Source organism: Vigna angularis, chromosome 10, assembly GCF_016808095.1.
Source record: "Vigna angularis cultivar LongXiaoDou No.4 chromosome 10, ASM1680809v1, whole genome shotgun sequence".
Lineage (NCBI taxonomy): Eukaryota > Viridiplantae > Streptophyta > Magnoliopsida > Fabales > Fabaceae > Vigna > Vigna angularis.
Window position 1 is genome coordinate 18630350 of NC_068979.1, and position 21822 is coordinate 18652171.

At 35.9% G+C, this 21822-nt stretch overlaps 3 protein-coding genes across 9 annotated transcripts; 2 read left to right on the forward strand and 1 right to left on the reverse strand.

Annotated features, from left to right (window-relative positions):
* Positions 1 to 5184: 5184 nt before the first annotated feature.
* On the forward strand, positions 5185 to 6228 carry LOC108335353 (uncharacterized mitochondrial protein AtMg00810-like). The gene has a single exon (XM_017571357.2). The coding sequence runs from the start codon at positions 5377 to 5379 to the stop codon at positions 5905 to 5907; it is 531 nt and encodes a 176-aa protein (XP_017426846.1). The 5' UTR covers positions 5185 to 5376; the 3' UTR covers positions 5908 to 6228.
* A 671-nt stretch (positions 6229 to 6899) lies between these two features.
* LOC108335846 (uncharacterized) lies at positions 6900 to 14554 on the forward strand. Of its 5 annotated transcripts, none has more exons than XR_008245594.1 (5): positions 6900 to 7749; positions 9754 to 9781; positions 9932 to 10056; positions 10182 to 10293; positions 14200 to 14554. XR_008245594.1 is itself a non-coding variant. In XM_052869283.1 (3 exons), exons 1-2 carry the CDS (start codon positions 7088 to 7090, stop codon positions 10022 to 10024), a joined length of 933 nt encoding a protein of 310 aa, XP_052725243.1. In that variant the 5' UTR covers positions 6904 to 7087; the 3' UTR covers positions 10025 to 10056; positions 14200 to 14554. The 5 variants fall into 5 exon arrangements, 1 of the variants encoding a protein (XP_052725243.1); XR_008245593.1 differs by adding an exon at positions 14002 to 14109 and having other exon boundaries at positions 6905 to 7749; positions 9754 to 10056; XR_008245592.1 differs by having other exon boundaries at positions 6905 to 7749; positions 9754 to 10056; positions 10182 to 14109.
* On the reverse strand, positions 10916 to 15604 carry LOC108335845 (probable serine/threonine-protein kinase PBL28). 3 transcript variants are annotated; one of them, XM_017572022.2, is made up of 8 exons: positions 15282 to 15604; positions 14840 to 14936; positions 14549 to 14736; positions 14181 to 14379; positions 13940 to 14103; positions 13757 to 13861; positions 12465 to 12587; positions 10916 to 11152 (listed from the first exon to the last, which is right to left on the reverse strand). In XM_017572022.2, the coding sequence occupies exons 2-8, from the start codon at positions 14907 to 14909 to the stop codon at positions 10916 to 10918; spliced, it is 1086 nt and encodes a 361-aa protein (XP_017427511.1). In that variant the 5' UTR covers positions 14910 to 14936; positions 15282 to 15604. The 3 variants fall into 3 exon arrangements, with proteins under 3 accessions (XP_017427511.1, XP_017427510.1, XP_017427509.1); XM_017572021.2 differs by lacking the exon at positions 15282 to 15604 and adding an exon at positions 15139 to 15262; XM_017572020.2 differs by lacking the exon at positions 15282 to 15604 and adding an exon at positions 15139 to 15257 and having other exon boundaries at positions 14840 to 14962.
* Positions 15605 to 21822: the final 6218 nt, after the last annotated feature.

Here is a 21822-nt window from a genome sequence, read left to right on the forward strand (position 1 = left end):
AAAATCACTTTTTCTTGGGCTCCCATTTTTTTGATAATAAAAGTTGACAATCTCATTCTCGACATACTAAGAGATACCATAACTTGTTCCAACTCTTTAAATTAGAGCCTGAAACATTAAAAAACGGGAAATATTTGATTAAATGCTGAAAAAGCTTCTAAGAATTCACATTCGAACCATGAAAAATACCGTTATTAATTAAGATACTTAAACTATACAACTTTTGTAAAGGTGTGATTTTAACCTAAAAGTTATGAATGACATTTCATCCAACATGACTCCATCTTCTTCGATGTAGACACTCAGAGAATCCAATGCTATGATGGATTGAAATGATTTATGAAGGAAAAAAAAGAATGAAAGAATAAAAAACAAGAAAAAACATATATATATATATATATATATATATATATATATATATATATATATATATATATATATATATATATATATATATTTTGTATCATACCCTGTGGAGGCCGAACGGTTAACATTCAACACCATTCGATCCATCCACTCAGGTCAAAGATTGAGTCGCAATTGGGCGAGCGCTTAAGCTATTGTTGGACCAACAGTCCAACAGATGATAAAATAATCAAAGAATATCTAATTAAAGATATTGATAAGCAGGTTATAAACAACCAACCGGATTTTCAGGTACTCTGTTTATATCTTATTCTGTTATATTTTATTGGAGTTGTATCAGGATCCATAAGGTAAATTATAAATACAAAGCCAAGGCCACAAGCCAGGGACGTTCCACTTACGCATTATTCACTCTCTCCTACTCTCAAATACTGAATAGTGATAACCATTCACTAAAATATTCAACCAAGAGCCGAGACTCTTCAAATCACACGTCTAACTTGAGCGTCAGAGTATCTTTTGCAAGTACCTCCCCCTTGGAGCACGAAGGCACCCGATCGACCAAGACTGAAGTGATCGAACGGTCCAGACGGAAGTCAACCGAACAACTCCGACAGAAGAAAGGCAAGCAGCTCAAGTGATTCCAACGTTCGGAAGGAAGGAAGACACGTCAACAAAGGTTCGTCTCTCGGTCCCGTAAAATCCTACCGAAACATTTTGGCGCCCACCGTGGGGCCGGGGGGCATCCCTTATAAACACAAGGAACCGGACAAGGATACAGGCTCACTATCAACGTCAACAAGCTTCTACGGCTTTACAGATAAATATTTTGATATAGATTCATTTTATTATTTAATTTATATGATTTAATTTAAATATCTTAATTCAATATTATAATATTGTTCAAAGACTTATTAAGGGTCCAATGGCGCACTCACCAATTAGCCAAATTTGGCATCAAGTGTTCAACCGTACAACAGCTCAGCCATTCGGCCTCAACCGTTCGGCCTTCCATGGCCTTAAGCGTTCCATCATTCGGTCATTCGGCCTCCATGTATTCGGCCTCAACTATTTAGCCATTCGGCCTCATAGTGTAGGTGATAGGATCCTGCAAACCACTTGGCCAAGAGGAGTACAAAAACCGAACGGTAAAGTCTGTTCCCTAGGAAGAATCCCTAGGTCAAAGTCAAAGACCGAGAGGTAAATCCCTCTCGGCCGAAAGGTAAATCCCTCTCGGTTCATGTTGAAGGCCGAGAGGTAAATCCCTCTCGGTTCATGTTGAAGGTCGAGAGGTAAATCCCTCTCGGTTCATGTTGAAGGACGAGTGGTAAATCCCTCTCGGTTCATGTTGAAGGCCAAGAGGTAAATTCCTCTCGGTTCATGTGGAAAGCAAGCTCCTCACTACAGGAAAAACAACCTCCCTCAAACTCATAAGTCCTATACTTAACCACGACTAAAGCTGAACACTTAACTCAGACTTGGGGGGCATAATGTACCGTACCCTGTGGAGACCGAACGGTTAACATTCAGCACCGTTGGGTCCATCCACTCAGGTCAAAGATTGGGCCACAATTGGGCCAGCGCTTAAGCTATTGTTGGGCCAACAGTCCAGCAGATGATAAAATAATCAAAGAATATCTAATTAAAGATATTGATAAGCAGGTTATAAACAACCACCGAATTTTCAGGTACTCTGTTTATATCTTATTCTGTTTATATTTTATTGGGCTTGTATCAGCTCAAGATCCATGAGGTAAATTATAAATACAAAGCCAAAGCCACAAGCCAAGGACTTTCCACTTACGCATTATTCACTCTCCCCTACTCTCAAATACTTAATAGTGATAATCATTCACTTAAATATTCAACCAAGAGTCGAGACTCTTCAAATCACACGCCTAACTTGAGCGTCGGAGTATATTTTGCAGGTACCTCACCCTGGAACACGAAGGCAACCGATCGGCCAAGACTGAAGTGACCAAACGGCTCAAACGGAAGTGAACCGAACAGCTCCGACAGAAGAAAAACAAGCAGCTCAGACGATTCCAGCGTTCGGAAGGAAGGAAGACACGTCAACAAAGGTTCATCTCTGGTCCGTAAAATTCTACTTAAATATATATATATATATATATATATATATATATTATGTTTGGTTTCATTAATAAAGTTGAAGATAGAAGAAAGGGTATAGCTTCCTGTACCTTATCCCATTTCTACCAATAACCTATTACCTACGGAATCTATTTTTCGGAACATAATAAAAAATTCAGAATTCTTTTTTTCTGGAAAGCAATCACTCTTTTTCATTAAGGAAAGGAAAAAGTTTTTTTATGGGATGGAGGGAGAAATTGTTAGTAGGTAATTAAAAATTCGTGACAGTTAGACAGTGAAAACTGTTGTCATAACATAATACCTTCTAATCAATTTTGAATGAGACCTTATACTCATATCAGAAGAATATAGTGCTTACAGTGTCTCTGTCAGAGTGTGTGCTTTCTCGTTAGTCTTTCTTCTTTTTCTCTAACAATTGTATCAAGAGGCAGCAACATCAATGGGGCCTGGTGCATTCTCAACAAATCTATCCATTCTCAATGGCAAGAACTGGAACAAATGGTGCATGCAGATGAGGGCAATTCTTGGACACCAAGAAGTTGCAGAGGTGGTTGAAGAAGGGTTTCCTATGCTGAGCGAGAAAGCCACGGATGCAGAGATGGTTAATTATAAAGAGAACAAGAAGAAGGATTGTATAACTACCTTTTTCATCCATCAATGTGTTGATGAAGTTCATTTCGAGAAGATGGCAGGAGCTGCAACTTCAAAGGAGCCATGGCAAATCCTTGAAAAATGCAATGAAGGAGCAGAAAAGTTAAAGAAAGTGAGTTTGCAAACCATGAGGCATCAATATGAGTTGATGTAGATGGGAAGCAGTGAGAGAATAGCTGAATTCTTTAACAGCATTGTGACCCACACAAATGCGATGAAGAACTGCGGAGAAAAGATTACAGATTAATCTATTGTTGAAAAGATTCTAAGAACTCTGAGCTCCAAATTCAATCCTATTGTGGTGGCCATTGAAGAATCAAAGAAAATTAAAGATTTGAAAGTGGAAGAATTGCAAGGGTGTTTGGAGGCACACGAACAGTGATTAATTGAAAGAGAGGGTGATAAATCAAATGATCATCAAACGTTGCAAGCCAATGCTTCGAAGAAAAGTAGCTACAATTCCAAAGGGAATTATCGAGGTTGTGGTAGAGGAAGGAGTTCGAGCAGTAGTTCTGGGAGATGTTGGCAAAATCCAGATCAAGAAAAGACAAATGACGAAGGCTCAGAAAATTCGTTTAAACAGAAGAACCCTAATAATTGGAGGGGTGGAAAGAAGAAGTTTGATCGAAAACGGATTGAGTGCTTCAACTGCAATCGCATTGGACATTTCTCTTCCGAATGTACTGCAGAACCGAGGCACTCAGATAATAAGGGAAAGCATAGAAATCATCAGGCACATATGGTCAAAGAAGAATTTGAAGAAAACTCTGATGAAGAACCAGTAATTTTGATGATGCTGGCTTATTTTAAGGATAGCTGGTATACTGATTCAGGATGTTCCAATCACATGACTGGACATCATGAGTGGCTAGTTAATTTCACTGATAGAAAGAAGAGTACCATTTGTTTTTGTTGATGATAGAGTCATCCAAGCTGAAGGAACTGGAAACATAACTTTGAGAAGATCAGATGGAAAACAGATAGTAATTACGGATGCACTTTATGTACCGAAGATGAAAAGCAACCTGATAAGCATGGAGCAATTACTGCTGCAGAAAGGGTTTTCCATGAAGATGGTTGATAATTTCCTTGAGATTTATGATTCCAGACAGCAATTGGCAATAAAAGTATCTCTGGGTCAAAATAGAACTTTTAAGGTCTATCTGAGCACAATTGAAACCCAATGTTTCTCTGCAGCTGTGCTGGATGAGTCCTGAATTTGGCACTTAAGGATGGGACACTTGAATTTTAGAGACTTAAACTTACTGAAATCACGAGGCATGGTTACTGGTCTGCCTCACGTCACAATTCTGAAAAAGGTATGTGATAATTGCTAGTAAGAAAACCAGAAGATCTTTTGGCTCATACACAATGTCCAGGGCTAGTGATGTCTTGAATGTTGTTTACTCTGATTTTTGCGGACCTTTTGATGTTCTTTCATTGAGAGGGAATAAATATTTTGTTCTATTAATGATTTCAATAGAAAGGTGTGGTTGTACTTGATCAAAGCTAAGCATGAGGTGTTTAATATCTTCAAAGAAGTCAAGATTTTGGTAGAAAAGCAGTCTGAGAAATGTTTGAAATTGTTGAGGACAGATGGGGAAGATGAATACTCTTGAAATGAATTTGAAGGATTCTGCATGAGGTTGTTGCTCCTTATACCCCTCAACACAATGGAATTTCTGAAAGGAGGAATTAGACTATTGTCAATATGATAAGGAGCATGCTAAAACAAAAGTCAAGCCTGATGGTTCAGTGGCCAAGCATAAAGCCCGATTGGAGGCTAATGGTTTTATGCAAAAGGAAGGCATAAACTATTCTGACGTTTTCACACCAGGAGCAAGGTAAGAAACTATGAGACTGATAGTAGCACTGGCTAGTTTGAAGTACTGGAAAATGTGGCAGCTTGATGTAAAATTTGCATTTCTGAATGGTTGGTTGGATGAAGAAATCTACATTGAACAGCCCCCTGGTTTCGTGCAGAAGGGGAGTGAGCATAAAATTTTGAAATTAAGGAAGGCTCTATATGGCTTAAAACAAGTCCCTTGAGCCTAGAATAAGAGGATAGATGCCTTTCTACATAGTATCGGTTTTGTGAAGTGTCCTGTTGAGCATGGGGTTTATGTGAAAAATCTGAAGCTGAATGAGATTCTCATCTTGTGCCTCTATGTTGATGACTTGCTCATCACCGATAGTAACTCATCAGATATTGAGTCAATCAAACAGAATTTAAAGATCGAATTTGATATGACAGACTTGGGAATTCTATCCTACTTCCTTGGTTTGGAATTCATCTACTCTGAAAAAGGAGTTATTATGCACCAAAGGAAGTACATATCTGATGTACTTGAAAGATTCAATATGCTAGGATGTAAATCTGCTGAAACCCCTGCTGAAATGAATTTAAAGCTTGCAACTAGTGAAGGTGAAGCTCCTACTAATGAAACTCTCTTCAGACAGATTGTTGGTAGCTTGAGATTCATCTGTCAGAGCAGACCAGAAATTACTTACAGTGTTGCCTTGGTGAGTAGAATTATTAGAAGTCCGAAACAGATACACATGTTGGCTGCAAAGAGAATATTGAGATATTTGAAGGGAACAGTTAAATATGGAATTTTGTTCTCCAATATTAAGGAGGGAAATGTAGAAACAAGGCTGGTTACTTATTCTGACTTAGATTGGAGTGGACATAGTGGACAGAAAGAGCACCATGGGTCAGGTTTTTCTGCCATAGACTGGCCAAAAATCCAATGTCTCTTGGCAAGAGCAAGCACATAGAAACAAAATTCCATTTTTTACCGGACCAAGTAAATTAAGGTGTGATTCAAATGAAGCATTGCAGAGCTGAAGTGCAATTAGCTGACCTTCTTACCCAGGCATTGAAGATTGACAGATTCAAGAAACTAAGATTATTTGAATATTGTATGTTTTTCATAGTGTGGATTTTGAATCAAGGAGGAGTGTTGTTAATAGGTGATTAAAAATCCAGGACAGTTAGTAAGTTAAAACTGCTGTCGTAACATCTTGTATAAAATACTCTCTGTTAGCTCTCTCTAATCAATTTTGAATTTGAATGAGACCTTATACTCATATCAGAAGAGCACATTCTCTGTTAGAGTGTGTGTGCTGTTCTCTCTTTCTCATTACTCTTTCTTATTTTTTTCTAACAGAAATTTGATAAGGTGTAGAAAGCAAGAGCCAAGAATAAAACGAGTTACCAAAAAATGAAAACACCTAATTATCAAGTCTAATAATCTCATTATGACCTAATTATATGTATTTTTCATTTTAAACTAAATTATATCTATACTATTCTGTAAAGAATTCATCTTTAGTTCACATTTTTCAATTTTTTTTAAATTTAATAATTTTTATTTGATTGTTTTTTTATACTTAATAATTTTTTAAAATTAACCAAATAAAAATTATTTACAAAATAAATAAAAATTATTAAAATTAAATTGTAAAAATCATTTATATGTATTTTTATAATTATAATATTTTTTGTCATAAAAAATGTAAACATACATACATATATTTCTATTAGTTTTAAAGATAAAAATAATTTATCAGTCAATATCTCATAAATTAAAAAAAAAGTGAATCTAAAATTTGTAATGTAAAACAGTAATAATAGAAAAATATTTTTTTAATAACATTTTTAAATTTTTTTTTTATAATAACTTATACAAGAGATTTGTGATTCATCTATTTTAAATATAACTAATAAAACAGTGACATTTAAAAGAGTTGGTAAAATATCATCGTTCTTAATAATAAGTTTGTTTTTTTGTCCACTTTCTTCCTCACTTCACTTGTAGTATCTTTCAGTGAGCCTTCTTTATCCAGTGATAGGTTAGGCATCTTAATAACTCTTCTATCTCTGAAAGAGTGAATCACAGAACGAGCACCACCCAAACACAGCCTTTCTAACTAACTTGGAAGTTCTAATTCCGCCATGGCAGTACCATCGTCACTGTTTTCTCTCTCATTCCCCTTCGACCCTCAAATCCAAATCCAAAACCTCTCTTTCTCTCTCTCTCTGCCTTCTCACTTCTCTCTCTTCACCTCCACCAAACCCCGTTTCCCCGCTTTCAAACTCTCCTCTTCCCACTCTTCCTCTTCCCCTCTCACCACCGGCTTCCTCACCGACGACGACCTCCACCGCCTCAACTCCCTCGAATCCTTCCTCTACCGCTGCGACCTCCCCTCCGGCTCCCTCTCCGTCCGCCTCATGCGCCCCCACGAGACCCGTTCGACCGTACTCCTCCTCGCCCACTCCTTCGCCGAGTCCTTGCTCATTCCCGCCGCTTACGTCAACCTCCTGGCTTTCCTCATCAACCAGTACCTCCTCCAACGCCTGACGCTCCTGCCCAACACCGCCACGCTCGTCGCCTTCTATACTCAAACACCATCGCCACCTACTGCTGCTGCTGCTAAAGAAGACGAGGAAGAATCATTACAAGAAGAACCACTACAAGAAGACGATGGAGCGCCCTTGGCTGGAACTGTCGAGATCTGTTTCAACAGAAGAGGCGCCAATGCTTCCGTTCCCTCGCCCACCCCTCCGAGGGATTCACCCTACATTTGTAACATGGCCGTGCAAAAATCTCTCAGGAGGTATCTGCACTCTTACAATTACTTAAAACAACATGTTTATCTTTCTATATACAGTTGGGAATGCGTTTTCTTTTTAAATTAATATATCGAGCAAATTGTAGGTTTTACTCTATTGTATAATCGCAAACGTGGTTGGGAAGGAAAACTATAAAAAGTGACCCGTCAAATTTTTTGATTGTGATTCATCATTGAGAGAATCTTTGTAAATACTTGCCTGTGACATGATTATATAATGAAAACAATTACAGACTGTTATATATAGCTAGTTTCTTAACTTCTACGATAATTACCTGAAATTCATTATAGAATATAACTTAATATAATTTAATCACAACCCAAAACCCAATGCATGGTAAATTCGTTGATTTCTACCATCTTTATTAAAGGTGATCAGTCCAAGTTATTTGAAAGAGATTAGTTATTGACAAAGTTATTGAATATTTTGTATTTATGACATGATTATAAAAAGAAAACAATCACAAATTGTAACATATAATTAGTTTCTTAACTTTAAGCTAATCACTAATTAAGGATCACAATATGAATGAGAGGATAAAACTTTCATGTAAATCTCAAACCCTGTGTATGGTAAATTCATTGTTTTTTACTGTAACTATATTTTTCTGTTAAATATTTGAGGATTGGTTTGGCCAGAAAAAAATAGACGTGTTGGAATTTCAGGGGTAGTTTTTGATGGAAAAATTTTAGATCACGTTCGTTGGATATTGTTTTCTTAAGAGTATTGAAGTTTTACTTCCATAATAGAAGTTTGTAGTAGTTATCTGCATAAGTTACCGGGATGATACTTCAATTGTAATTGGAGCATAATGCCAATAGCATCTAAGGAACTACTGAGTTTTTTCGTAGTATGATGAACTTGATATTTTTTTCTTATAAATTATCTTGAGTATTTATACCTTTTCTGTACCTGCTATAACTGTAATTTCTAGATTGGGTTAGGTGGGTTCTTACTTGGGAGAGATTTAGTATACTTTTTTTCAGTTGTGGTTTAGGTTTGATTAACAAATTATTGAAGAAATCTGTTGAAGTTTCATTGATTAATTCAACTTGTGCTTTTGCTAAATTTTGAAAGAATGATTGTTGTTTGGGTTGATGAGTAAGACTTTCAGTTGTTTTTCGACAAGTGTTATATTCTGGGCTCAACTTTGAATATTGTCACTTTATATTGTTCGAACCGAAGCATATCTATTCATTCAAGAAATTGAGTCTTGAGTTGGAATGTTCAATAGGGTGGAAACTTGAATTGGAGCTTGTGTTTTTGATTCATGTTGTGGAACAAATGTGTCTATAAATAGTATAAAAGACTTAGCTGGTTCTTGCCAATAATGAAAAGTTCTTGATATGGGCTTTATTCTCAAACTATGTGAAAATTGTGAATGTCTCTAGTGTAATCTAATGATAAAGAAAGATGTCTTGGTTATAATCTAATAAAATTTTGAAACTATGAGACAAGGTGGTTCTTATCGAGGAAGTTAATTGTGTGTTGTCTCTCCATTCTAGTGAGGCAGGAGATAAATGTACTTTTTATATTTATGAAATTTTACATTGCTTCTTTTACATGGCAATTTGAGTAGGGAAAACCCACAATTAGATTTAAATAATGAAGCATTTCTGCTACCTTCTTTACCATGAAAGATTTGCAATTTATATTTAAATCTTTAATTTACATCTGTTGACTACGGACAGAGATTGACATCATCCTGGCAATTGCAGCTATATTCTTGTTTCCAAGCATAATTCGGCAAGTATACAATGCCATGTTCAATTTTAAAACTTTTATGGTATACCTTCCGTGAATGAATGCATGACTGTTGCAAAGCCTCTACTAGTTGCTTTGAGCATCACATTTCATTATCAAGTTTATACAATCCGACATACATTGTTAATCCTAAATTCCCATGTCTTAGCTAACATTTTAAAACTGACTGTTAAACTACCTGAATGTAACTAACTTTCTGAGTGTATGTTTCTGATTCTATTCAGGAGGGGCATTGGCTGGCATCTTCTAAAGGCAAGTGAGGAATTAATTTCTCAGATGAGTTCCTCAAAAGAGGTTTACTTGCATTGCAGAATGATTGATGAAGCTCCATTTAAAATGTACACAAAAGCAGATTACAAAATTGTAAAGACAGATAGTATTTTAGTCCTGCTGATGTTGCAGAGACGCAAACACTTGATGTGCAAGGAACTCCCTCTTTCAAGTACGACTACAGAATCAGATCTGTCAGAGTATGATAAACAAAAGACTATATGAATGTGTATATGGGTTGCAAAATATTTTTCAAGGTAATGTTGTCATTGTCTTAGTTTCCTTGAAAGCTTGTATGTTATGTGTTTCCACACAATCTTATACTCAAATACATGTCCTAGGGTAAAGATTCTTATTTGTAATTTTGGAATATCTGTTTCAGCATTGATAGCAAGATGGACATGGTGGTTTTAAGTTTGACTGGAGAATAGAGAGTGGTATCATGCATCCTTATTTATTTCTCTTATCTTTAGGACAGGGACTGAATGTTACAGGTAAATTACAGCATACTGTTTTCTAAATTTTTTATTTCCTTGTCTGGCTTAGACAGTCATGTAATAATGGATAAGATTGTGCAGCTGGTAATGGTAACATAACATGTGATAAAATATACCAAGTCAGGTACATGGTTCTTTATTTAAGAACCAGATATTAGATGCATGAAAATTACAAATCTTTATTAACTCTATGTTTCTTTAATATAATTAAAACAATGATTTATATGTGTATGGACATTCTTGAAATTTGAAGGTGACATATGGAACATGTTGAACCATACCAATCATATGCCCAAATAAAATATTAATGTTAGAAAGTCGGGGAACATTTTCTGGGGAAGTGGGTTTATTTTGTTGAGGTCTCTTTAACACTCTTGCCATATGACCAAAAGGGGTGCGAGTGACATGAGGGCATGACTGGTGGTGGAGAAGAGATAATGGAAATGCTCTTTCTTCCTCGGCCATGAAGGATTGAGTTCCTCATCTCGTAAAATCAGCCAAGTTGTTATGCTTTGTACTGATCATATTAATGTGTTTGGCATATATCTGAATGGAAGAACTGTTGGAGTTCACTTTTTATTATCATCAAGATAATTTTGGTGTCTAAACTGTGATTTCACTAGATCATTCTCAAAGTATGCATAACCATACCCAAGCCTTTTGAATTTGTATAGATAATCGTTAGGAGTTCTTTTACACATTCTGCCATGGACGGTCTCTCATTACTCTCAGTTCGAACACATCTTGATGCCAGATTGGCAAACATGACTATAGACTGAATGGTGTAGGAATTTCGAGCCATCTCTGGATCTATCACCTTCCGAAGCTTTTTGCGGTCATTCAGAATGTTCCTCACCTGCATAGGAATGATAATGAATTAAAGTCTTCCAGCTTTATGAATCTAGTGATTCTCAATGATAAGGCTCTATATAACAGAACAATAAAACAGGGATATTAACTAGGATTCCAAGGTTTTCGCTCTAGAAAAGTACAACAGCATGGAAAGAAAATCTAGAAACAGGTTACGACAGGGTCCCAAATGCCAAGGGAACACGCAACCTGTCCCAAGTCACTCAACAATTTCATAAACCTCTCATATTTCCTCTTCCTCACGTTTATTTCACATTCTTGTCATGCATGATACCAGAATCTTCCTCTCCAATAGAATTGTGCCAGCTGGCCTGTTTGTTAACAACCTAAATAGCCTCTTGCATGGTATGCTGTTCCTCGCCCTTCTCATTTCCCCTCCTCTTTCATGCGTTCCAGTTTGTTTCCGAGGTTCATTCCTTTCTGCTAAGGACACAGCCCATGTTGTTTCTTATTCCTACTTTAAACTTAGGCTATGCGTCCCAGTTTGTTTCCGATATTCATTCCACACTACTAGCAGAGGTCAAATATGATTGGTAGTGGTTGGATGAATCTACAATTCTTGAACATGTGTGTGACGGGGGTTGGGGGTATTTCAAGTGAAAATACTATCTTGTTAAGAGGAGAGCTGAGATTGAGCATTGAATGTCTCATGGCTGGTGAACGTTACAAGTTTTCTATAACTAAAGTCACATCACTCTTACGATAACTATTTCTCTCACTTTACACATACAAATATTTCTAGTAAGAAAGTTACTTTTTTGAGAGTGAGAGGTTAACCGTTCATAGATCATCAAGACTAAAAGGTTTTTAGGACATGTATTTTTAATATTGACCATTTATTATAAGATCTAACGGTTCTAATATTTATTTTTGTGACTCATTAAACAAGAGTTCTCACTTGATTATTTTTTAAATGCATCAATGACAACAACCTAGCCTTTTCCCACCTATTAGTTTATCAAACAGTTCTATAATATTTTTTGATCATGTCCGTAGACAACTCTTGACTATTGCATCTTTAATGGTTTTGCTTGTAGTTTCTCCCAGCCTTTCTCTGCCTCCAATGATTAAACTATCCTCTATCTGATGTACTGTCGTCACTAAGACTTTCTCCCAATACCACCTTTTTTTTCTCAAATTCATTACTATTATTATTATTAATATTATCTAATAAGATTATTATAAAAAAATAGCGCCTAGTAACCTTTTAATGAAATATAAAAAAATATAGTACTGAGTTTCGGGGCTTATATGTTGTCTTTACATTCATAAGGATCGACGCTGAAAGTATGTCCTACCTGTAGTACAAGGTTTTGATCGTTGGGACCTTGGTTTAGATCCACTGCTCGGCGTCCAGTCAAAAGCTCCAAAAGAACAACACCAAAAGCATAAACATCACTTTGTAGAGTGAGTTTTCCAGTCTGTTGTGAAATGAAATATTTAACAATGTTAGTGTAAGAACACGTATTTAGCATTTCGCTGCCACTAGATATAAGATTGCAAGATAGCACTCTGGGATAGACACATCTGATTTGAGAAATAAAACTGCTTCTTATGCTGCATTCTTAGATGATGGAATGAATGATTTATTTGGCAATATCAATTTGGGTAACAATATTTGGTTGTAAGTATCGCGGGCTGAATTGAATCATGCTAATTTATGCTAAAAATTCCCCTAACAGCATAAAAAAGCCGCGTTATATAACTGTGATGAGAAAATGCATAGGTATACAAGACTTTAGGAATTTAAGCATTTAGGTGAAGACAGAGAAACAATTTTAATAACTTGTAAAGACACCGCCCATGAAGTCCTCCAGGCTGGAAATGTTGATCAGGATTGAGGGAAGAAATTGCTTTGAACTTATACATGGAATGTTATTTACTAGAACATGTCCATGGGTGGTATGGGTTTTGCTCCTGAAACCTCTTGATCTAAAAGCATGGGCTATTATAAAAAGGCCTCTTCCTATGGTTAGACAAACGTTAAAATCAAATGACTTGTTAAGTCTAATGTTGGGCTTCTGGTTATAACAAAATTCTCTGAATCATTTAGTAGTAAATAACCTAATAAACCATATAAGAAAACTGAAAGACTTTTTCGGGCCTTAGGCTTCTAATGCGAATCAAAATTTCAAGGGTTATACTATTTTTCTTATGTTGGTGTTGAATTTGCTGACCTAATTTGCATGGGTGATTTATTTTTTGGTGGCCTAAACTGCTAACAAGTAACTAGTATGTACTGCTTTGGTGTTGTTCAACCATTGATATACCCTGCTCTGGATTAAGATCTCCATATTCACATATGGTTGAATAAGTATGCATGAGATGAAAAGGATTTGAAAATTTGGGTATATTGCGCAAATGACCTACTTTGTAGCAATAACTCGATGTTAACATGTGGAGCTGTTTTCATCTTGTGCACATTATACTGGAATAATTGCACTAGTATAATGTGCACAGTACATTTACCCTTGCTGCAAAGCAAAATTTCATTTTACCTTAATAGTGTATACTACTATCTTAAGGCATTGAAAATCGAAAAAATGAAGTATTGCTTTTTTTAAAATATCTTTATGGTATAGATGCATACCGATGTATACTCAGGATCAAAATAGCCAAAGGTACCAAGTACTCTGGCAGTCACATGTGTCTCTTGTCCTTCTGGCATTAACTTGGCGAGACCAAAATCAGATATCTACAAAAGATGTAAATTTTATCTGTACATATGATTGTGATAATGAATTGTTGAAGTCACTATAGAGACTCTATTTACCTTTGCTTCAAAGTTGTCATCTAAGAGAATATTGGTCGATTTGAAATCCCTATGAACAATAGGAATTCCAACATCAGAACTTGAGTGAAGATAAGCAAGCCCTTTTGCAGCTCCCAGTGCAACTTGGAGTCTTCGAGGCCAATCCATGTTTCTCTCCCCAATTCCTAAAAGTAGATGTTAATTAATAAAATCTCGACGTTAAAAATTATGCCAATAGCATAGATTTGGGTCAATGACAAACCATTCAAATGATCTTGCAGGTTTCCATTACGCATATATTCATATACTAGGAATCTATGCTTTCCATCAGCACAGTAGCCTATCAAAGAAACAAGATTTGGGTGGTCAAGTCTGCTTAAGATATCAACTTCGACTCGGAACTCACGCTCCCCCTCTGCTGCTTTAATTGCTGGCAACTCCATTTTCTTGATTGCTACAACCTTCAGAAGGAGACTTGTTGTATTAGTATGTATTCATCTGTATCAAATTCACTAATTTTGAGCATTTTATAAGAAACATGATTTCTGTATGAAAGCTATAACCGACGTTACAAAGTCTTGTGAACTATGATGAATTCAAATTCCTAAGGGCAATAAACTTCTGTGTTACCTCTCCTGACCGCAATGTGCCTCGGTAGACTTTGCCGAATCCTCCTTTTCCAAGCAGATTCTCATCACTGAATGAACATGTTGCCTCTTCCATCTCCTTGAGTGTGAAAACAGATGATCCATGTAGCTTTTTTGTAGGTCGTGGTGTCTGATCTTCAAGTTGCCAAAGCTGTGCAGGTTTGTAAATCCCTGAATATGAAAGTTTGTAAATGTTACTCGTTGGTTATGCAATAAAAACAATCTAAAATACAGGCTTAAACCATGAGGGAGAAACACAATAAAGAGCCATTACAGGGATCTGTGTGCTCTTGAGATTTGCTTCTCCGGCGCTTGTTCCAGGCCGAGACCAAACCAAATGGCATGATTGATTGCTCTATCTTATATGTTCTCTGTTTGAGAAATGAATTGTCAGGCCCTAACAAACAACATACAATTGCATATAAATGACCAATTGATTTACACACTGAGATACAGGTGGTTCTGTGAAAAACTTGAAGTAAACTACTCCACAATTAATTACTCTAGAATAGCTGGCATGTGCCTGAGTAAGCTATATTTCCATATAAAAAGCAGTTTGATAGAATGGAAAACCTCTGTGAATGGGGGTACGTGTGGATCAAGTGAAGCTAGATTAGAATCGTTGACAGAACATCTTCCAACAACAGCAGAAGGAGAGAGACAAAAATATGTACTTTAAGGCAAAGAGAGAGCTGATAAAAGTAGGTATGGCTTACCTATGGTTGAGATGTGATAGTAAGGGTGGGCCGGGCTTGCTTTGATGGTGAAATGGAAACCGATGCCTCATTCACCAAGTTCATCATGTTACCGTTTGCATTTTGAAAATCAGTGGCGGTTGCAATGCCCTTTTCATTTGTTCTCTTCATTGCAAAATTTGTTATCTTGTTTCCAAATTTTTCTCTCATATGGTGCAACCGTCGTTGTTGTTATTAAAGCTTGTCATCATCATCATTTGAATAAGCTTTTATTTGGCACCAATAATAATCCATGACCATCTATGTGGGTACCAAAGCCATTAAATACGTTTTGTCAGCTATCATAGCCAGAAAATGTGGAAAGGAGGATTTTTATTATTTTCAGGTGACGACAGAGGACAAATAAGAATAAGTAAAGTCATGACCATGTAATTCTTATTTTTATTTTTTCATTAGTAAATAAAGTTATTTATTTATTATTTAAATACATTTAGTTGTTCATTTTAGAATAATCAGATTCGAGTTCAGTTGGGTTGATTATTCAGGGAGTTTCATAGCAAGTATCAGATCAAAAGTTCTAATCTCAATCTGATCACAGTACAACACACAAAATAACAAAATATTTTGGATTTTACTATGTGATCATTGCATATAAAAGCCATAATATTTTGGACTCCAAAAGAGTAAGTTGAATTTTACATTTTGACTTTGGGATTAATGAAATTGACAAGCTTGAATTTGAAAGCGTGTATGTAAATTAAAAAAAAAAAAATTACAAGTCAGTAATATTTGTCTATTAGATGTTATAAAAGAAATATTTTCAAGTAAGAAAATGCATGCATGTTGCTAGAATAATATAGTTGATAGTTGCTTTTATTATAGTGTATTTATTTTTATCCGATCCAATAGACATACTAAAGAGCACGGTCTAATAAGATCTATTAAGTTATGAATCAGTTCAAACCTATGTCTATTATAGCAACATTTACATGTCATAACTAATTTTGATAGTTTGATATTGTGGTTATTATTTATGATGAGGTATCATTATAATATTATTAACTACATTGTTATTTTATAGTTGAGGTAAGTATTATTCTACTAAGAACATAGGTCATGACTCATGTTGATCTTATAAATATAACTAGTATTCCTTAAGGAATACTCATTTTATAATTAACTCGGTTTTCTAGCATCCAAGTATAGTAGCATATTACAATATGGCATTGCATTACTTGGATCCAAGAAAGAACGGAGCAAAAGACAAACCTAGTCTAGAGAAAGTCTGAATATAAAGCACAAGGAAAGCTTGCACTTAATCGGAATGATTATGAATCCCTTTTATAAGAGAGCCTATAAGGTAGAAGAACTTAATGAAAAGCTAAATGATTGAGGTCCCCCAAGAAAAGCCTTAAGAATAAATAAACACGAAGGCAACGTCCACTGATAAAATGCCTAAAACAGCACACATCCTAAGGATAAGCAAACATTCTATTCTTAAAACCTTCACTTGGAATCTTTTATTTGTTTAGTTATTCATTTATACGCTTTTATGCTAACAATGACCACTTACTAGCAGTACCACAACTCCGATCACACACTGTGTTAGAAACGAGAGCCTTATATTTCAAGCTAAGAGGGAGCTGAATTGGATTATGCCTTAAAAAAATTATCATTTCAAAAGCTTTGTAAAATCTTTGGTTTTCTTGAAATCAATGAAACAAGAAGTAATGAATCAACAATAGAAGAGAAAAGGATAGAAAAAGATTAACACAAGCAAGTTATACTAGTTCGACCAAGCCTACATCCAGTCTTCCTTCAACAACCTTAGTTGAATGGATTTCACTATAATGATAGAGTTTACAAGAATACAAAGGTACCCCTCTCAATGTACTTCTCTCTCCACACTCAAAATCACTATTGCAAAACAAGAAGTGAATACCCTCACTCTCTTACAATATAGAGAACAATCATAATTCTCTCAACACCTTGAGAACAATCACAATCCTCACAGACAATAATCACAACTCTCTCCCCTAACACACCTTCACAGGTACACAATACTCAAATTGTATAAGATGTATGTGATCTTCCATTCACACTCCAACAATGTAGATCAAATCAGAATCGTTCCAGCTCGATCACTTTCTTGGATGAATCTTTGTGTTAACAACCAATGATGCCTTGATTCTTCAGGATGACTTCTTGGACGCTCTTGTAATGAAAACTCAATGAAACAATTAGCTATGAATATTATTATGTTTTGAAACATAGCTCAAGTCGTATATATATATATATATATATATATATATATATATATATATATATATATATATATATATATGATTTTCTGAATCCTGACGTAATATAATCGATTAAGGAATTTATGTAATCTGTTAAGATTTTTCTTCTATTTTAACAAGTTTGCTTCTGTTTTAATAGATTATACCAAGCATGTAATTGATTATATAATCATACTAGCCAGTTATAAATTCATTTAACCATTATGATAGTTCAGGCTATTAAATGAAATGGATTTAAACAAAGTCAATTGATTTAACCTATTATACAACTTGTGTAATCGATTAACCATGTACTTAAGCAAATTTTCAATCCAATTTCCATTTTAAATAGATCAACTCACTAATGAAACATATAACGACATATCTTTCTGTTTTAATCGATTAGCCAACTTATGTAAGCGATTACTACATAGTTGTTTGTCCCTGTTAAGCATACAATGATATTTGAAAAAATCTAACAAATTATATACTTTGTTAAATCACATATTTCGTCCAGAAATGACATATTCAATTTGTTTAAAGAAAGATTCATTTACCAATAATGAGTTCTCATATCAAGAACAAAAAAGATACATATAAGACAATTGTTATGTAGTTTGCCGTTCAAGAAACTATAAAACCATTCTTTTGTTCATCATAAAAAACATAGATATAAAGGGTAGGTTTACCTCTCCCTATAAACACACTGCATAACTATGCAAAAATAACCATAAAGGAAGGAAGCAGAAAAATAAAATTTGAAAAATGGAAAGAAACTTACAAGAGCAAGAAATATAGCAAGCTCAATGGGGTTTCCTTCCCTAAGCTTCTCTAGCGAATGCACAAGAAGAAACATCCACTACTATAAAGCCCACAAATGTGGCATCATAAGCACTCAAAGGATGCACTTGAGTTGCTGAATGGTAACATGAATAAAATTCCATGAATATGGCATTAAAACTATTTAGACAACACCTTTCATCTAAAAGGACCTCCAAACGAGGTAAAGCATCAAAAAATGAAGGAGAAATTGAGCTCAAACAGAGAGCTCAAAGCACTAGTATGTACACGAAATAAACTTGGTATTCTAGGGCCTAAGTACAAAATAAGCTCAACATTTAAGTACCCGAGCACAAAAAAGCAGTTTGACAAGTATCTGAGTACAAGAAGAGCACAAAGTACAAAAGAAGTTTAGTACTCAAATGCATGAGCATAAAAAGCAGTTTGACATGTATTCGAGTACAAGACAAGCACGAGTACAAATGAAGTTCAGCATTCCAATGCTTGAGTGCAAGAGGAGCTCAACATTATAGTGCCCGAGCACAAAAAGTAAATCGATGTACTCGTGCCAAGTTCAATGGGACGGGAAAAAGAAGAAGGGAAACTATAGTTCTTACCTTAAATAGGAACACAGACAAATACATCAAGAGGAAAATACAATAGAAGAATGTACATAAAATAGAAAAGCTCAGCAAGCTCGAACAACAAAGGATTAGCTTGGCATACTCAGTAAACAGAAGAGAAACCTAGCAAACCTAAGTAGTACAGGAAAAGCCTGAAAAAATCGGAGAAAGATTTTCTAGGTGAGTTGTCCTTATACCATCAACATAAGTCGCTAACCTGCCAATCTTGACGATGACAATCTCCTCAACCTAGTTGACCACCAAGCCTTTCCCAGATGAATCACTTTCCCCTGAAGGGCCTAGACATTCATCCCAGTCATCTCGACTTTTACTATCAAAGTCGTCCTCTCATCCTCTCGTCTGGTCAAGTTGTCATCTTCACATTGGTTTCCCTCACTCAAAGAGCCTCAAAGGAGAAGACAAGCAACACGAGGATAAAACTCAAAGGATGATAAAGAGGATGAAGATCAAAGTCCAATACAAAAATATGTACTAAGTCTTCTCCAATTCGGCCAAAATGAGCAATGAAGCCTGATTGAAGGTGACAACATCAAAGAAAATCTACTCGAAGTCGATAACAACAAAGCAAAAACTTATCAAAGTCGGACGCATTAAAACAAAGCCTCCCTAAAGTTAGAAAACAAGTTGGAATGACTATTCTCACCCAACGACTTTCGAAGAGCTCGACCAAATGGCCTATCTACTTAAGAGATTGGCCGAATAGCCAATCTATTCAAGAGCTCTGGATGGCCAATCTACTTTAGGGCTAGGCCGAATGATCAATCTACTTAAAGAGCTCAGTCAAATGGCCAATCTACTTAAAGAGCTTGGCTGAATGACCAATCTACTTCAAATCTCAACCGAATGGCCAATCTACTTAAAGATCTCAGCCGAATCGCCAATCTACTTAAAGAGCTCGGCTAAATGGACAATTTACTTAAGAGCTCGCTTGAATGACCAATCTAATTAAGGGTTCAACCAAATGGCCAATCAACTTAAAAGCTTGGTTGAATGGCCAATCTACTTAAAGAGCTCGGCCAAATGGCCAATCTACTTAAAGAGTTCAGCTAAATGGCTGCTAATGATGTCGACAAGTGTACCGAATCGTATCAAGTAATAATAAATGGTAAGACCAAGTATTGTTTCCCAAGAGACTCACGACACTAAACAGTTATGTGATTACTCAACTAATTAAGACTTTTGAAGAATAATTTAGGATTTTGAATGCAAAAACAAGAAAATAAATATGAATGCACTTTTGATCAATTGAACAAAAACACAGAGGTGAATGAATGATATTGAATGAGTATGTTGTTGGGGTTTAGATTTCACCTAGTTTACTCTCATGTATATAAGAATTCATCTTTTTCATTCAATTGTTAACATCACTTTCTAAATTACTTAAAACCCGATCCCTCGGCGAAGAAAGCCTTTCCATAATTACTAGACCACAATCCCTTGCATCCGTAATAATTAATTTTGCATTACGATTAGAAGCTTAAGATGACCAAAACTCATACCCCCATCCCTGAGCAACACTGCTTTTGGGAGAAATTCTCCAGATCGTGGTTTCTAGGTATTTCCCAATAACAAAGAAGACCATAAAATCATGCCATGAGTGATCAAAACATAACAAGCATAGAGCAAATGAGAAAATCCCTAACAATTGATGAAAGAAGCATAAATAAATTGGAATCAATTCAAATACATGAGAGTTCACAAGGTTACATCATTCCCCAACAACTAAAACTAAAAACATGAGCTGAGGCAAGCTTCTAAGTAAAAAAGGATTGATTTAATATCAAAATTGAATCATAGATAACGATATTTTAACCCGTTATTAATGGCCAACCTACTTCAAAGCTCGACTAAATGCCTGATCTACTCTAGATCTCGGCCGGATGATCAATCTACTTTAGAGTTTGGTCGAATGGCCAATCTACTTAAAGAGCTTGGTTGAATGACTAATCTACTTAAGAACTTAGCTGAATGGTCAATCTATCAAAGAGCTTGATCGAATGACTAATCTACCTAAGAGCTCGACCGAATGGCTAATCCACCTATAAACTTGGCCATCTGACCAACTATATACGACCTCAGCCGAATGGCCAATGTACATGCAAATACGGCGAAATGGTCAAACCATACACGAGCTCAGGTGAATGACCAATCCATTTGTAAACTATACAAGTCGGCCTAAGACCAACCAAAGATTAGACACTATCACATACACCAAATCCAACTCTTGATACTTTTAAAGAAAAAAGCGTGATGGGAAAGGCTTCAAATCAAACAATACCTCGAATGTATGTGTTACCAATGTGGAGCATTGGTGTCATGAAGATAATGATTTTGATGATGCTACAAAGTGAAGTATATGAAGATCCTTGTTGTATTAAGTTTAAAAGCATTCCTGTTTGTTGGTCCGCAAGAAAAAGGAACAAGAGACCGAACACAAGATCGAACGGTCACTCAGCAGTTGAAGGCCGAACACTATTCATGGCCGAACATTGTTCATGGTCGAACACTGTTCATAGCCGAACACAACTAGAAGACCAAACGGTCACTATTAGTCAACAACCGAACGATCACTATCAATCAAAGACCGAACGATATGTAATAGTTGAAGGCTGGACGGTGTATAGCAGTTCAAGGCCTAACACAAGACGAACACTAGCCGAACACAGTTCAAGACCGAACAGACACTCACAGGACCAAACGGAGTTGAACATTAGTCAAACCCAGTTGAATACCAAACGGTCACTAATAATAAAGGCAGAACAACGTACACTAGTTAAAGGGTGAACACTGTTCAAGACCGAATGGTCATCATCAGTTGAAGACCGAATGGTCGTATCAAAAAGGCTGAACGGCGTA

Excerpts from the sequence above, each read along its gene's own strand:
- LOC108335353 (XM_017571357.2), top strand. The coding sequence starts at position 5,377 with ATGACAGACTTGGGAATTCTATCCTACTTCCTTGGTTTGGAATTCATC.
- LOC108335846 (XM_052869283.1), top strand. The coding sequence starts at position 7,088 with ATGGCAGTACCATCGTCACTGTTTTCTCTCTCATTCCCCTTCGACCCT. Across the intron at positions 7,750-9,753 it reads GTGCAAAAATCTCTCAGGAG|GAGGGGCATTGGCTGGCATC; the intron begins GTATCTGCACTC and ends GATTCTATTCAG.
- LOC108335845 (XM_017572022.2), bottom strand. The coding sequence starts at position 14,909 with ATGCCATTTGGTTTGGTCTCGGCCTGGAACAAGCGCCGGAGAAGCAAA. Across the intron at positions 14,380-14,548 it reads GCACATTGCGGTCAGGAGAG|GTTGTAGCAATCAAGAAAAT; the intron begins GTAACACAGAAG and ends CTCCTTCTGAAG. Across the intron at positions 11,153-12,464 it reads ATCAAAACCTTGTACTACAG|GTGAGGAACATTCTGAATGA; the intron begins GTAGGACATACT and ends ATTCCTATGCAG.